Here is an 18,571-nt window from a genome sequence, read left to right as displayed (position 1 = left end):
TTTGTTATGAAATTAGCCATTTATAAGTCTGCAATTTTAAATCCTTAAGCTATAAGGGACGGCTAGAAACTTGAAGCTCCAGTGTATTTTAACCTTCACTTTTTTCCTTGAAATCACAAACAGTACAACTTACACACATAAAAATAGGATGTGCTGTAGTCTTAGATATTTAACCTAAGCCACGTGAAATGACTAGGTATCTCTTTACTAATGTCAGTTTTAGAAATCATACACCAAGAAGCAACATTTTTACAGTGTCTAGGGTTCACATAGCCTTATTATATCTAGAGAAAGGACGGTCACTTAATGGTAGAATGATCATGTCCGTCTTCCAACATGTAACTATATGTCATATATGACTGACTAATGCCAGACCACACTAAAGCTGTTCTGGCAATGGTGAACTACCTCCAAGAAAGAGACAGAAAACCCTTTAGGCAGATGACCAGTTTAAGAACAAAAATTATCCTACAGTCTTCATTTAATCTATTTGTAGACATAAATGAGAACTTATTTTAACCAAAAAAATCTGTGATTATATTTTTAGCACCTTGAATGGTGAATGAATGGGTTTTACACTTCAAATTGAATCAGAACTGTTAAAATAAACTCCCAACACTACTATCATCTTTTCAGAATCACTTGTCTCGAGTCTACCTGTCAGTATATTCTCCTCCCTTGCAAGATACATAATAATCTCATTTAAAATCATAGAGTTCCATGACACCAAAAAAGCTGACACAGTTTCTTCCTGCTTGCTGCTGTAGGACTACTCCTGAGTGACTGCTTGTCTAAGACAGCACCAGTACTTTATGCTACCAGATTTCTGAACGAACACTTCAGTTTATTTTTGGATCTCTTTTCTTTCGGCAGATTGTGATTTATATATGCATTCTTCCCAATTTCCTGTAGGATCAACTTTCATAAGAAAACAACAGCAACAAAGAACAAAACCCTCAAATCCCACGCTGGGTCTCAAGAAACCCACCTACTCTCACCTCTACTAACCTCTACCATCTTACTTGTCACTGAGGGTAGCCACGAATCAATGCATCTTGGAGTATTGTGTTTTGATTTGGCTTAGCAGAAACATACTTCCAGGCAAAAGAAAAACACTGGGACATCTTTATGCTCATACGGAGCCCAGACCCTAAGTGTTTATACTAATTCTCATTCAAAAATTGATGCTCTAATGTGTCACACCTTAGGCATGGCTGATCATTCATTTCTAAAAGAATCTGTTTTTCAAGGGATTTATGGTTTGAGGTTTTCATTGTATCCTCATCTGGAGAGCAGATTTCCAGAAAATTCAAATATCCTAATCTGTCTCAAATTCCAAGTATAAAATACAAGATAAAGCAAATGTAATCACTGATCAGTTATAGCAGTGGTGATCACCAAGGAGAGCCAAAGTCTTACAGACTGAATGAAATGCATTGGGATGGCATCTTAATGACCAGATGGAAGGGGATGCTCACAAGGGAGGAAGGAATTTTTCAGAAAGAGGGAAGAGGCATGAAACAAGAGGTGAGTGCAGAGAAGCAGGATGAGAGTGGCAGGTAGCCAAAATGTAAAACAGGAGTAAACTAAAAGACATTGTCAGAGGTGAAGAGAGAGAGAGGCAAAGCTGAGAATTAGCTATGAGGGAGAAAATTCTTAGCCTAGCAACAAGCGGACTGATACAACTTGGCGGCATCTCATCAATTTGTTTTTTTAATTCTAAAAGTCACGTGTAACATAAAATAGTTCTGAAATTCAGCTTGTCATTTAGTGCATTACTTTAAGTGCGAAGATAAAGAAAAATTTAAGACTACTTACTTTATTAGTTAATCTATTTCTCACAATATTACATATATTACATGATATTAAATAGTAATATTACAAAATAAAACTTAGAATAGATCAGATTTGTTGCAGAAAGTAAATTAACTGAAGCTACTGAACTCTGTAAAATACCGTCTTTTTCTGACAGTGGATTGCTGGTTTTAGACTAAAATCTTTCCCGAAGTGGCCTAGCACAAAATTGGACCGGGGAAGGAAACCTCATGTTGGTAGAAGGAAGCTCAGCATTTACCCTGGAGGGATTCAACTCCAGTATTCATTTAGAGCTGGAAAAGAGGACTTGGTCCAGGCTTCAGATTTGATGTGGTCCACAGCCTTCTGTGGGCTCCAGGTCAATTCATCGGATGATGAGTTGGTCAAATGACCAATTTGTCAAATTTATAAATATATTTACTTACTAAACTTAGTTTATTTAACTCTTTAGAAAATTTACAGCAATCCTACAGATGGATTTGAAAGAAACTAGAACTCCATGGTTCTAGGGCCCTCACTTTCTCTCTGTTCTTCAGTCTCCCCAGATTGTGTGGTGTTGCTTCCTGTCCCTTTTCCCTATCTTGGCTTTTCTATCTTCAGGAGATAAAGAAGAACGCTGTTAAAATCGTCTGATTAAATATGAATTGTTGTAAATGCTATAAACAGTTAAAAATACATTTTATCAAATAGGTAAATTTGGTCACTCTCCAAAAATTGGGGAAAGAATCCTATAAATGATACAAGGTTAAAAACAAAAAATGACTTTTAAAATTTCAGAAAGAAATGAGTATAAGTTGCTAGACTTCCAAATTAAAATTTTGGTTATATTCTTGAGAAAATAGTCATAGAGTATATTCAAGAACAGTAGAGTAATAATTATAAACACAGGAAGAACATATTCATGAGAATAAACCATGCTATGACTTTAGCTTTTGAAAATTGGAAAATTCTCCAAAACTAAAAAAAAGTTGCTGAATGTATTCATGAGGAATATGCACATAAGAAAATATATTCATATTAATTATTCAATAAGATTATTTCTTAAAATAAGTTTTAGTAAACTTTAAATTTGGTGAATTCTACAAATTGGTCATTTGGCAAATTGATTCTTCAGTGAATCAAATTTTCATGAATGGGACTACTTCAGTTTTCTTAAGACGACACTGTGTTTGAAAAACTTGAAATAATTGCCAACATTTAAAAGTGAAGAAATTTCTTGGAAAGCTCTGAATTATTATACTGTTTCTTGAAGACTCAAAAAGCTGCAACACTGCAACTACATTCCTATACAGCAACATTAGCTGGACTTGAATACGGCCACTCCCTTCGGAAGGGCCAGTGGTAGGTTGACCATGTAGCCACTGTGCTCATGACAATCTCCGTTTATGCCTGTTTTCCTTTTATAATCCTTAATGGTGCTCACTTTCACTATCACAAGTGTCCAATTTGAAAGATAAATTATATGGTCACTCTAGTTAGTTATCTCCAGTTTTTTGTGGTTCAAACAACATCCTTTAATCTTATAATTGGCCTCGTTCACACACCATCTGCCTGGGCTTTGTAAGCATTTGAATGCATTATTCCTGCTCCAGTATATCCTAGTTCATGTATGTAGAAAAACACAGCTTGTTCTTCCTCAGTGATGGATAAAGAGGCCTTGTTGTGCTTTCTCCTTTAGTGTTACCTCCTGTTTGTCCTCTTACACAGCGTGGTCTTAACTAAAGATTCTGTGCAATGTCATCTATTTTTGCCTTACGGATCTCCATTATAGGAGGCATGATACTATCACATGACTTTACTGTGTGCACACTCTCATATTTATCTTTCAACCAGGGTTCTACTAACAATTTCATGTAATGTCTCCTTATTGATGTAGCTAAATTGTTATTAACCATAAACTCAAAAACTAGGTAATTTAATTTTCAAACCTGAACTGGTGCTTGGTATATGCCAAGCGCTATGCTTAAGTCAATGAGCATATAGAGATGAGCGACATCATGCCGTTCATATTATCAAGAGTCATTAGTTCTTTTCACAAAACACTCACTCTTGACTTTTGTTTCACATCTGTGCTTATTGTTTTTTGTCTTATCATCTTTCTTATGAAAGTAGGCCAAATGTGTGTGTGTGCGTGTGTGCGTGCGCACGCATATAAGTGTGAGTGTTGGGGAGGAGGGACAGATTTGAGCAAGGACATTCTACTTCAACACATATACTTTTGCATGTGTAGAAGCAATGAGATGTTAAAGAGCTAGGCTGCTTGCTATTTCGGTTAAGGCCTCACAGGTTGGCTGTTTCTTGGGGCGTTACAGAAATCTCAATTTAGATTTGCGGTCTGAAAATATGATTTCACCAATTTTACCAGTGCCAGTTGTCTCCTCAAGGATGACCAGCATCCCTGTAGAGCCTAAACCAAAAAAAAAAATCCTTATTTTTATTCAGTTTTCTACCATCGATATATTTTTGCTCTTTCTTCTGGTAGGCTGTTACTAAAAAGATATTTCCCCTTAAAATAAAAGGACCTGTCCATTGATGTAAATCAGACTGATACCTTCTATTCAGTCACAGGGAGTAGCCTTTCTTCTGGCCTGTCTGGTTGAGAATCTGAACTTTTATGAGTCTGTCCTGAGACTCTTTTCTGGCCTATGCACTAGGAATTCCTTCCCGGGTACAGCTGGTTTGGCTCAGGAAACCTTAGCCCAATTTCCAGGGACTGATTGTAAATACTCTCTCTTGGATCAGATAGAAGACGATCCAGTTCCACGAGAATCATGGTTTAAGGCTTCCTAAGTCACATAGTAATCGCATTTTTTTGTATGTGGTAGATGCCTCTCAACCTCAGAAACGTGACTACTTGGCATCCAAGAGGAAATAACCTTGATGCGTTGGCTTTTCCATTGAGTTTTAATATAATGTACTTGTAAGAAGCCTGAACCAAACTACCTAAATCTCCAAGAAATTGGTTGATAAACATGAATACTTTATATATTGAATTGTATTTATTGTTTTACATTGGAAATCTAATAGCTAAGAGATACTAAGATATTCATGCTCATCGTTCATAGCATTCTTTCCCTTGGGGGGAAAAAGAGGATGACTGATAACCACATGTTGAAGATGTATCTAATAGCCAAGGAAACTAAGATGAAAAACACTTGTATCTGAAAGCCATTCTATCTGCTTTTCTGCTAAAAGTCCATACCAGCATAACCAAGAGTTATTGGGAATGTTCTCAAGGAGCACTGTCAGGTCAGTCATCAAATGATATTAAACAGATGTAATTATTTTACTGCAGAAATATACATGTCAAGGACAATGGATATTCAGTGTTAATTTTAGATGGTAAATACAGACAATTTTCTAGTTTTCAAGTTCTCATTGTTTATTTGTTTTAGAACCCATAAGGAATTGTCTTCACCACTTTAGCTCAAACAATTAGTCTTGATAATAATTGTTATAGTCAATGATATGCTAGTCATCTGGCTCTCCCCTAAACCCAAAAAGCCTGGATTTGCAGCATTTGCCATTTCCATAGTGTAAATTCCCCAGCATTGCTAATTTCTCCTATAGTTTAACATCTAGCTCTCCCAAAATTCCTGAATACTTAACAACCAGCTTTCTAGAGTTTGTGCAAACTGATTCCAGAACACCCATAGCAGATTTTTACTAGTTGCAATCTAGTTCTGACATTGCATCTAGCCTTCTCCTATTATCTTTTGATTAGATTCAGAAGACAATTAATAAACCACCTCTTAAGGAAAACTATTTTACAGATAACTGTCTGTTTTTGCTGAATATATTAGCTTCATTTATAACTGGTGATCTTTAAACAGCTGGGACAGAAGGAAGCTTACTATCGTTGTAAGTTCCCTCTCATTCACATAGTTAGGAAAAGTGTGTGAACAGAAAGTAAGCCACAGGGACAACTCAGTGGAGAAAATAAAAAGCAGGAAGAAGTCATATGTGAGTATGTAAGCTAAAACATATTGGAGAAGGAACACAAGGAAAAATGGACTATATAAAAAGATTAATTGAATTCAGGTAACTTCTAGGGCCATCTGATACAGACGCAATTGTTGTTAACCACATCGTATCAATTTTATGGAACCATTTTATTATCCACTTAAATTCCTTAAACTCCATTTTCCAAGAAAGTGTTATTTGCAAATGTTCTAGAGACAGTAGCCACCTGCACCCTAGGCCCCTCATCCCTATTTACTGTGGATTTCTTAGGAGTTATGCTTGGACCAAATGTGAAAATCACCCACAATTTCTTGATAAATTCCTGGGGTGCTAAAGTGGATGATCAAGAAACAGCAGGTACCTATACATTGGGAGATGAGGAAAATTCTTTGAGAGAGTTTAACAAAGGGAAGGGGAGTCTGATACGATGAGCTTGATCCAGGAAGAAATAAGCCTTGGTTGTCATAGGTAAGGAGGAATTCTGAGTGTAACATTGAGGCTGCTGCATAATTCTTACAAGTATTTGCCATAAGTCTAGGTTCTGGGCATGAGAACATTAAGAATTGCCTCACTAGGTTTTTATGAAACATATTGGAGTCCAAGAGGCAATACTTTAGGATACCTCTAACAACCCTCGGTGTTATAACTGATGCCATCTTTTCTAGAAATGGGCTCCTGGGGTCCTTTTTATGTGGTTGGATTTTATTTCCAGAGCTCAAAAAAGAGATAGGCACAGAATTGTGTCATTACAACCAGGATCAGGAATGTATTGAAAGCAAGAGGTCAAGTTCATTTCTAATCTTCCATGGAAGTTTTCCCATCATTATCAGTGACCTCATGGCTAGAAAGTTTGAATTTTACTAAGAGCTATGAACACAGAATGGCTTTAATTAAAGAAAAAGATAGTCAATAATTGTTGGCTTGACGTTTATAAGACAATAATTCTGGTAAAATCATATTCCATGAGAGAAATGGAAAGTTGTATTATGCTATTACCAGAAGCTGAGAATAAAATTAATTTAACTTGAAATCAATCTTCACAAAAGTTATAACAAACATACCGGGCAGCTTCTGAATATCTCTCCAGACATCTAAACACTGTTGCCTGACGAAGATGATTTCGGAAATAGGCTGGGTTTAAAACAATGCTCCTGGAAAAAGATAAAAGAAATGCAAATGTTATTAGGTTTGAAAAGTCAATTACCAGAAGTCTAGAGGAATGAAATAGCATCCATTCAATTTTATATACTATATATTTTAAAAGATACTAATGATTGAAGCCCTTTTCTTCTAATAATTATCAGTTAAGACAAATAAACAAGCATTATTGAAAAACTAACTAAGTTTGCATGGTAAAAGCAATTTTGTTTATAGCACTGGATATCTTTTGTAGTTATGACAAATGACAAAAAATTTGAATCCAACTTATATTACATATAAGATACGACGTTGTTTTATTTGCTTACGTTAATAAATCAGGCAAAAATCCCGGTTTATTTATGGCATATCTTCCTATAATGAGGGAGGAGGTTGTTAGCTGCTGAATTTCAGTTAAAAGAAAGGAACTGGCATTTGGGTGACATGTTCATTTGCACTCCATAATTGGGTCTGTTTTTTCCTCTACCTGGGCAATGTAGTAAAATGGAAGGATCCCTCATTAAGGACTCTGGTCCTGACCTTGCCACTTCTGGTAAGGCCTTTATTCACTTTGGGCTTCCATTTTCTGTTAGTGAAATTACAAAGCTTGATATGTGGATAAGATGATCTATCTATCCTTACTTGCTGATTCTTCCATCATCTCATAGAGTTCTGAAGTTTCAATGCAAGTCCAGATGAGAAGATGATCACTCCACAGCTGCCTTCTTCCCCCAGAGATAAGCGGGTAGACATTCCCCTTGCTTGGTTCACTGAGAGCCACGCACTATTCAAGGCGTTTGATATAATGAGACAAACTAGACAGATGTAGGCCATTGCCCATCACCCAGTGGGGAGACAGTCATTAGTGAAAGTCTGAAATGTAGCTTATAGTAGCAGAGTGTGTTGTGTTATTGATGTGGGATACAAAATGTTATAGAACCAACATGGGATGATCAAGCAAATTTCTTGTCAGCCTGTTTTTACAAGTTGATGAGAATCACATGGAATTAATTCATTATTGAAGTAAGTGGTTCTTAATCTTTTTTGAGAAGTTCACAGAGCTTTTTGAAAATCAAATGAAAGCTACGGCCCTCTATCCAGAAAAATGCACATAAATATAATTGCCCAAATTTAGGGAATAGCCCTGTAAAGCTATTGATGAACTCCAGATTAAAAAACATGGAGGCAAAAATTTCCATTCCCAGAAACATTGCTTAAGGAAAGAATAAAGCAGAAAAGAAATATCTGTCTGGTCCATGTAGAATCATAGATTATATGATGATGAGATGGATAGAATGAATAATTTAGCTCACTATAAACATAAGTGAATAGAATCTAGAGAGGTAAGGGACCTTTCTAAAATCAAACACAACTAGTTAGTTGGAGCGTTGTTTCAAGTTTATTGTATTTCTCATCTTTAGCCACAACACTTCGTTTTATATGTTCCTGCCTCTCCTAGGATGATTTCTGAATTAGGGGGCCTAAGTTAATGAAGGTTTATTGTATTCTATGACTAATCATTTGTACAAATGAATACATTAATCCCCCAAGAACACAGATCATTTACTTTGGTGATTTCTGATTAAAATGTTGGAAATTTAAAACCTATTACATAGTTTATTCCATATCAATACTGAACTATTAATGTTTATTACTAATACTTTATATTGACTCAGGAAAAAAGTATGTTTTCAAAGCATGTTTATATGTTTTATCCCTGTAAAAGTAATCTTGTAAAAGTAGATCAGAGTGAAAAGAACAGAGCTCTGCCTAGGGGCCTGGGTCTTCCGACTCTGACCAGAACTTTTTCCTCCACATTACAGCTAATTCTCCCCTCTTACTTTGTAATCATTCATTCACTTATGCATTTTTAGTAAATGCCTGCAAATGTGAAGGGGTAACATCCTTACTGAACGGATGTTTCTAGCTTTGACATCTCTGCCCATGCTGTAGTGTTATGGTTTTGCTGCGCTATTCTCCAAGAATCTTGCTTTGCCAGACAAGTTTTTTTTGACAAAGATGGATTAGACTTGAGAGAAGGATGGGGTGTGGTGGGCAGGAGAAGTAGGGAGGGAAGGGTTTAGTAAAAGAGAAGGAGGAGAGAGAGGAAGAGTCATTAGAGTGGCTTTGGAAGTAGGTGGAGGAGAAGATTTTTGTGGGTAGTGAGAGTTGGTGAGGTAAACAATGTTTCAGTGTGATTTTAAAAAAGGATAGATTTTTAAAAATTGCTTATAATTAAAAATCCTTTCTATGGTGTTGAAGAAATACAAGTAAAGGGCATGAGTTTGGAAATCACTATTGCTACACTGGACTAGGTTCTTTTAACCATCACACCACCCTTCCTGGAACCACGTGAGTCACAGCTTCATAAGAGGGACACAAAGAAGACCCAGACCCCGTCTACCCTGAGGGATGGAGGTATGATGATAAAAGAATGTTTAGAAATTTGGAGTGAGATATTTGGCAATTTATTATTTTTGGCTCTTGTAATTATTGGAGTGTTCTCTGTGTGCTTATAATATGTCCTATGAGACAGTTGGCAAGGAAATGCTAGTGGTGATTGTGAAGCCTAGTTTTTACATTTTTAGTAATTTATTTGATGCTTTCTAAAATGACATACCCTTTTAAAGATGTGTTTTATGTTGTGTACAACTTGCAGAGGAAATGTTGATCTAGGCTTTAAAGAGTTCTTAATCATTTATCATTTGATGCCATTTAGAGAACTGCGGGAGGCAGTCTAAGACCAAAAGGGCCACTCTGACTGGGGCTGGAGTGAAAACAACAAACACTCCCACAGTTATAATCAGAGAAGATCTCTGTGATCGTTGGTCTGATTTTATCCAAGAGGAAATAACTGTGATTTAGCTATGCTGATTGGGCTTTTGGTAAAACAACACGAATCATGTTAGAGAGAACAGCTAAATAACAGAGGTAATTGAATTTTCATCAGAAGAATGGAGATACTGTTACTAATGGGCCATGACTGCTCACTTGATTGACTAGCCCTATTCTAAGAGAATGGGATCATGTAAAATAATAAATATTATAATAGATAAAGTTTATTTTCTTCATCAATTTGTTACCTGTGGTATATCTTATGCTTTTTATGACTTCTATTAGTGACTCCTTTAAAATTTATCTTTTATATTAAAGTTTATGTAAGTTAACGTGTGTGCATGCATGTACGTTTGCTTTACTAAGTCTTAAGTTCATAATGCGCGAGACCAAATATGCCTATTGATTATTCAAGGTGTCTCAATTCACTTGTCACATAATTTATCCTTCTGTCAGTGATTTGATATGCCACCTTTATTATACAGTAAGTTCATATGCGCCCTTGGATCAGTGGCTGGACTTTGTAGTCCACACTTTTTGATTTGTCCATTTTTGTGACAGAAACAAATTGTTTTAATTATTGTCATTTAAAAATGTACTTTAATTTCTGGAAGGAAAAGAATTGCTTAATGTTCTCTTTGTGAAAAAATTTACCTAATATGGCATATTTATTCTTCCTGATGAACTTTAAAACCTTCATTTTTTAAAGTTGCAAAAAACAGCATTTCGTGGTTTTCACTGGTATTAAAATAAGGGCATTAGATTAATTTTAGGAAGAATAGACATTTTTATTCTATTGTCTTCCCATCCAGGAATGTGACATTTCTTTTCTGCATTCAAACATTCTTTTATATCACCCAGTAATATTTTACCCCTCCTCTAACCCTTTTAAAAATAAAAATTTTACTAATTTCTTGTTAATTCTTAAGTTTTAAAATTATGCATGAGAATATATATGTACATATGTATATGCTCATATGTATGTATATATGTTTATGTGGGTGTCTGTGTGTATGTATACACCTTTCTACTCAAAGTATGATCAGCAGCAACTGGGAGCTCATTAGAAATGTGAAATCTTGATCCCCACCCCAAACCAACTGAACCTGCATTTTAACAAGACCCTCAGGTAATTTGTATTCACATTAAAGTTTGAGAGGAACTACATATATGCATAATAAGAATGGGATTTTTTCCATTATATTTCCTAACTTCTTATTGCTAGCATTTAGACAAGTATTTTAAAAATACCTATTTTTGTATCTTTCTGACTTAACACTGCAATAATTTACTTATTCACATCATCTGCAAATAATGATGTTTGTAACTGCTTTTCAATATTTACATCTTCTTACTGTATAGGCTGTTTTTAAAAGGAATTTAAATAAGTGAGGTGATCAAGGAATGCTTCAATGTTTCACTGATAATTATGATTTTTGATTGATTTGAGAAAAAAATTATTATTTCCCAGGAGTTATTATCAGAAATAAATGTTTAATTTTTTCAAATACCCTTTGGATCTGTCAACATGATCTTGTGGACTTTGTGTTTTGATCTTTCGTAGGAATGATTTGGATTAATTACTGATTCAAGAAAAGCATTAAAATTAATAAACAGAGTATTAAAGTCAGGATTAAGAAAGTGAATAATAAAACAGAACTACATCCAGGACAAAAAGTGAACAAACATAAAATAAAGGTTTTTTTTTATATACTGTGATTTTTATAAAATACTATGCTGCAATTGAGCTGCCAGAGGTTTTGCATTTTGTTAGTCTTTTCAACCAAACTACATTCTTCTGTTCTTCTTGTCTTTCAATTCACTCCTTTCTACTTTTACATCTATTAATACATTTTTGTCCTCTCTGGATTTTATTTTATTATTTTTCTTCTCATTCTTAACTTAATATTCAATCTATGTTATGTTTCCTTTCTAAATAAAGAAAGCATTTATAGCTATGATGTTTTTCTTTTACTGATTGTAGCTTTGACCACAAGTATGCATAAGAATAATAGACTATGTTTCATTCTCATAGTTTTTCTCTAGTCTTTAATTATAGACCTTAATTTCTCTTTGATTGAAAAATTACTTAGGATAGCATTGTTTGATTTCCAAAGAGTAGTTTTTCTTACCATAACTTTTATTGTTAATTTCTCACTTTATTATAATGTAAATAGAAAACATCTTGTTCATTTCTGCTTTTCATATACATCAAGAGTAATAAATGATGGGGTATTCAACTATTTTAATGGCATGTGGAAGAAAATACATTTTCATTTGTAAGATATTGTTGGAACCTCTGGAAGAGAACTTGGACGATTTTCAACGATCTAAATAAAACTGCTGGATAGACACATTTACCTCACTTAAGTTCCTCAGGAGGGCTTTCTAGACCTAAATTTTAAATGGTCATTATTACCATTTCAAAATCCAGTGTGTTTTAATAGGCAACGTTGATTTCATATTCTTTGTTCTCACCTTTACATTTAATCTCTAATTTTTAGGAAATTAACTTATTTTAATATACTTTTAAGTCAGTTTATTGAGGTATAATTTACATATAGTGGTATTGTATTGATCTTTTTAAAGTGTTCAGTGTTTTGACAAATTTATAACCAGCACCACAATAAAGATACAGAATATTTCCAATCACACCAAAACGTGGCAAAGGAGGCAGGAGAGTCTCCTACCTGTTCCCCCAGAGACAGATGTGTTTTGCTTGTACTTCTCCACCCAGTGCCATGGATTTTTGCCTGGACTCTGTGAATGAGAATGTTAGCTATCACTCCTTCAGGGGCTTAAGACTTTGGCTTTATGTGAGATTAGAGATCAGAGAAGCAAATTCTTGTTTAGGTGAAGATGCCTAAGTCCAGCTCCCTTTACCTTGCTTGGTCATTAGCAAAGTAAATTAGAATTGATTCATCCTCCTGAATGACACTCTTCTTACTCTCTTAGTAAAGTGCTGACATATTCTTTAGAAATAGTGGTAGATCTAGAAAATGCCAGGAATATGGAATATTTTAATTTCACTAAAGCATTATAACCTTGTGATAAGATGGTGACATTTATGCTGGATAATGGCATCATTCAGTAGATTATAACTAGTTGAACAACTAATCAATACTAGTGAAATGTGGTCAGGATTATAAAGAAAGAAGAATTTAATGGCTTGTCCTTGGCCCTTTTTGTGGACAATATTTCCATTAATGACCAGGATTAAGAGATTGAAAGGATATCTATAAAATTTTCAGATGGCATAAGTTTACCTAATGAGTAACTAATATCAATGATTACAGACGCAAAATTCAAAATGATCAGGACTGGTTAAAAATAAAAATCTTATGCTATGGATTTAAAAAATCAGTTTTACAAATATAATCATGGCTTGAGTGTGACCATATGGAAAAAGTCAGAATATTTTAACTAATCACAAGCTAAATGTGACAGGATAATATGATAGAGCTACAAAAACTGCACATCAAATTTACATGAAATCAGTCAAAGGTAATTTGTCCAAATAATAAATGATATTTTCACTGAATTGTGCCTTAGCCATATAATCTCTTGAATTTGTCTATAGTCTATGAGAATAATCACTGTTGGAGTGTGTCTAGAGTTTCCAAGGGGTTCGGAGAAGATAGTATGTGAAGAAAATGGAATGAAAACGATATGCTTTGAGAGTTAAATAAGATTAGTGGAGACTAAGTAAGTACTTTCAAATACAAAGATCTGCCATGTGGAAAGTAGAATAACTATTCTATGTAATACTAGATGAAGACCAGGCAAAAAAATCAATATTATGAAGCTATAAATAGTTCAGCTCAACATAAGGAGGGACTTAATTACCAATGATGCAACAGGCTTTGAGAGGAGTTTCCTTTTACTGGAATCACTTAAGTGACATTTAGAATGCCATCTGTCAGGATGTGTAAAAGAAATTCTTGACTGAGTGGGAGATTAGGCTAAATGACTTTCAAGTATACTCACAAAAATACCTTGTAATATATTGTCGAGTACTGTGAAGGGTCTGAGTTTTTCCCTACTTACAAGCTAATGAGTTAGCCTGACATAGTTTCATGGATGCTTGTAGAAGACATGAACTTCCAGGGCCAGAGACAAAGGAAAGTTTTTTACTCACAGCAATAGCAGTAGCCAGTGTATAAGTCTTTTGTTGTCCTGGTTCCTTGTGCCACAATTCCCAGATGGCAGTGAAAGAAGGCCAGGTGACACCTTCACATGCAGTAGGTTATGTTACAGCAGAAGAATCCTGAGCTTAAGAAATGTAAATCTTTTAGAATGGACTGTAAGCATGCCTGTCCTTAGCTTTAGAGGGAGACATTATCTCCATCTTCCAAGGCTGTAAGCAGACTTACGTTTTCTTCTAAAGCTGTTTACCACACAATCATCTTTGAAAAGATATTCCAAAGCAAAGGCCAGTCAGCGCCTTGTTCATTGAACAGGCAAAAATGCAGGAGACCCATGGAGAATTGTCTCCCTACAGAGATAATTTTTGTTTAGATATGCAAGAACTATTTGTTATAGTCATGCTATTAACAAACGAAAAAAGTTCATCACAACATACAAAAAATTAAAATATCACAGGAATATGACAGGATAACTAATATTAAAGAGTGAGTGATTAAATTATTATCTATTTATATTCTGTTCTGGGAAGCGTCTAAGGCAGCTTATAGAATACTTACAAGGTTAGATAAAAATAAAAATAACTCACAGGGAGCAAAAGGAAAAATAGATAAATTGGACTATATCAAAATTAAAAACTTTTGTGCATCAAAGGATACTATCGACAGAGTGTAAAAGCAACTTGTGGAATGGGAGAAAATATTTGCAAATCATCTATCTGATAAGGAGTTAATATCCAGAATATATAAGGAGCTCCTATAACTCAAGAATGAAAAAGCAAACAACCCAATTAAAAAATAGGCAAAGAACTTGAATAGATATTTCTCCAAAGAAGATATACAAATCACCCATAAGCACATGAAAAGATGCTCAACATCAATAATCACTGAGGCAATGCAAATCAAAACCACACTAAGATGCCACCTCACACTCATTAGAATGAATACCATCAAAAAACCAGAAAATAATAAGTATTGGCAAGGATAGAGAGAAATTGGAACCCTTGTGCATGGTTTGTGGGAATGTGAAATGGTGCAGCTGCTATGGGAAACAGTATGGCAGTTCCTCAAAAAATTAAAAATAGAATTACAATGTGATCCAGCAATTCTACTTCTGTGTATATACCCCAAAGAATTGACAGTAGGGTTCTGAAGATCTATCCCCATGTTCATAGCAACGTTATTCATGATAGCCCAAAGGTGGAAGCAGCCCGTGTGTCCACTGACAGATGAATGGATAAACACAAGGTTGTATATCCATACAGTGGAATACTATTCAGCCTTAAAAAGAAAGGAAATTCTTACACATGCTACAACATGGATGAACCTTCAGGACATTATGCTAAGGTAAATAAGCCAATTACAAAAAGACAAATATTGTGTGATTCCATTTTTATGAGGTACCTAGAGTAAATACGTTCATAGAGACAAAAAGTAGAATGGTGGTTGCCAGGAGCTGGGGTGAGAGGGGAATGGAGAGTTGTTGTTCAATGATATAGAGTTTCAGTTTTGCAAGATGAAAAGAGTTCTGGAGATTCACTGTTTAACAATGTGAATGTATTTAATACCACTGAACTGTACTTTTAAAGAAAGGGTAAGATGGTAAATTTTATATTACATGTATTTTATCATGATTAAAAATAAAACAAAAAATACCTAAATGAGGAAAGCAAGATTAAAAGTAGGGGAGTTAAGGGGCCAGCCCAGCAGCATAGTGGTTAAGTTCACACCTACCACTTCGGTGGCCTGGGGTTTCTGAGTTGGGATCCTGGGCACGGACCCACACACTGCTCATCAAGCCATGCTGTGGCAGCATCCCACATACAAAATAGAGGGAGATTGGCACAGATGTTCGCTCAGGGCCACTCTTCCTCACTAATAAGTAAATAAATAAGTAGGGGAGTTAAGATGAAGCCTGGATGAGGTTAGTACAGAAAATATATGTCATAAGATCCTAAGAGTTTGGTTGAGATGGCCTATACATTTTCTTCTAGGTTTTGTAGTAGCTGATGGAAAGAGGGACATGTAGTTTGTTTTAAACAAGCCAATTTCTCAATTCAGATACTTCTTGTAGTGTAATCAGAAAGATAACCTTATCCAAAGATGCTGTATAATGTAACAATTTGTGTCCTCAGTGAAAGATTTATAGAAAAATCAGAAAGTGTTCCATACGGTTGCTTCTTAGAGCTTCTTTCAACATGGGCTATTGAAAATCTCAATCTAGTAACATACATTCTGGGGTAGATGGAAGGAATAGGAAAGTAAAGGACACTTACGCAATAGTGCTGTCACTACACAAGGATTCAGTGAAATCTTAGTGATTGTGTCTTATTTGGTCACTTGGCTCACTACAAAAAGATTGATTAGAATTAAAAACTAAAATAAAGTATAACAGTCTTCAACTTATTGAGAAGTGAGAAGCCCATCTACTCACTTTAAATATCTTACATTGACAAGTAAGATAGAACAATGGAATGACCCACTTTGATTTGCATGGGAAAAATGGAACTATTTTACAAAGTATTAGAGCATAAAACTAGAATTAAAGGCATTGCTTTTTGAAACAAGAAAATTACAGTAGATTGTTGTCATAAAGCATATACCTCTGCCAAAACAGTTGCAAAGTATGTCTTTGCAAAAGCATCAAAGTAAAATCTAACTTTTTATGGAAACAATAACAAGAAATCATTCTTAAATATTTCTTGAGATTCCGACATGTACATGGCATAGCAGAAGAGAGCAAGTTTAGAGAAGCAGCCAAACAGGAGAGTAACTCAAATATCATGCCTAATGTTTTGCTCCCCAAATTACAAGCAATTATATGTGGAAAATATTAAATTATGGAATTACTCAAGTGAGCAACAAATACCTTATTTCTTGACATGACCAAGAGTCAATAGGATAAATACTTAAAAATTTACAATATTGGGGCTGGCCCCGTGGCAGAGTGGTTAAGTTCCTGTGCTCCGCTGCAGGCGGCCCAGTGTTTCATTGGTTCGAATCCTGGGTGCAAATGTGGCACTGCTCATCAAACCACGCTGAGGCAGCATCCCACATGCCACAACTAGAAGGACCCACAGCGAAGAATATACAGCTATGTACTTGGGGGCTTTGGGGAGAAAAAGGAAAAAAATAAAATCTTAAAAAAAAATTTTACAATATTGTCACAGTACTGAAAAATATATAGTCAGAATGGAGATATTATATTGTCTGTCTTCTTTATAGAGCTAATAAGGAACACACCCTAAAGAATACTTAGGATCTATGTTTAGGTATATTTCACTTTAGAATTTGAGTATGACATCTCTTTGTTTAGAAAAATAGAATGAACATTAAGGGATGCAAATAAATTTAATGGGTCATCAGCACCAAGAAATAGGAACCTATAGGAGAATGCCTCCTAGGGCTTTTGGTCTTCCATATTCTTAATCAAAATGAATATTGTAGGGTGCCGGCCCCATGGCTGAGTGGTTGAGTTCACATTCCACATCAGTGGCCCAGGGTTGCGCAGGTTCGGATCCTGGCCACAGACATGGCACCACTTATCAAGTCATGTCGAGGCAGCGTCCCGCATAGCTCAATCAGAAGGATCTACAGCTAGAATATACAACTATGTACTGGGGGGCTTTGTGGAGAAAAAGAAAAAAAAAGAAGAAGATTGGCAACAGATTTTAGCTCAGATGCCAATCTTTAAAAAAAAAAGGAATATTGTCAGTCAATGTGCATCAAATAATGATCAAAAATAAGTGTGACACTTTATTGGGTCTTTAGAAGCATGCAGGAATATGCCTTTTTGAGCAATGGAGAGCACTTCTTTTTCTCTACATTTCTTTAACTTTTTTACCTGGTTAATTACTCTGTATCCATTGGAGACCTCTCCTTAATGAGAAGTAACGCTCAGCAATATTATTTATCTTTATATGCACAGCATCTACCAAATGCCTGACACATAATGGGCACTTGAGGAGTGTTGATGGAATAGAGTGACGTTACTGAGTGACTCCAGACACCTTTCCTCAGGAACCACCAGAGAACCTAATCTTACCTAAGATTCGCCAGTGAGATCTACATCTATGATGACCTAAATATACCAAAGGCCTCTCTCTGCTGACTTTTGCACCTATATCCCTGTTGAATGTCAGATTTCTACAATCTCTTAATCCCTAGCTGTATGCAGATGTGATCAGGAATGAAAGGCAGTTTATGTAATTAAAGGATATACAGAGAGAGATAGATAAGTAGGCCCTTTGGAAAAAAATTTCCAATAAAAAATAATTTTTCATAATTTGAAGACAAGAATAAACCCCTGCACTTTTGTAGACTGTAGTTGTATCTTCCCATTATTCTCTCCATCTGTCAAATGCCCGGATAGGGTAAACATGAAATGGATTCCCATTTATTTTTCATCTACATTGTAATCCAAAGACTGTCCAGTAAAAGCTGTTAGTAAATCACTTGGTCAGTTCTCCCAGCAAAACAGTCTTTAAGTAATACAGTATATCAACCTATCTTTTGACATTTTCATTTTTTGTTCTTGACATTTTCTCTTAAAAAATAATACAGTGTTGGCCCTATTATCTTTTCTTTTGGGTCTGTGAACCAAATACCAGCTGTGAACTCTCTTGTAGAGAAGCCATCAAGATTCAGAAACAAAGATGTAGATGTAAGGCCCTATTCAT

At 35.2% G+C, this 18,571-nt stretch overlaps 1 protein-coding gene across 1 annotated transcript in view; it reads right to left on the bottom strand.

The window, feature by feature from the left end:
* The window catches only part of SPATA16 (spermatogenesis associated 16), a 198,464-nt gene that overhangs the window by 113,614 nt on the left and 66,279 nt on the right, over window positions 1-18,571 (bottom strand). Inside the window, exon 3 of the mRNA XM_046657802.1 lies at window positions 6,840-6,929. Within this exon, the coding sequence (XP_046513758.1) occupies window positions 6,840-6,929 (90 nt within the window). The remainder of the gene's footprint in view (window positions 1-6,839; window positions 6,930-18,571) is intronic.

Source organism: Equus quagga, chromosome 4 (genome assembly GCF_021613505.1).
Source record: "Equus quagga isolate Etosha38 chromosome 4, UCLA_HA_Equagga_1.0, whole genome shotgun sequence".
NCBI classification, from domain to species: Eukaryota; Metazoa; Chordata; class Mammalia; order Perissodactyla; family Equidae; genus Equus; species Equus quagga.
This window is presented reverse-complemented; position numbering and strand designations above follow the sequence as displayed.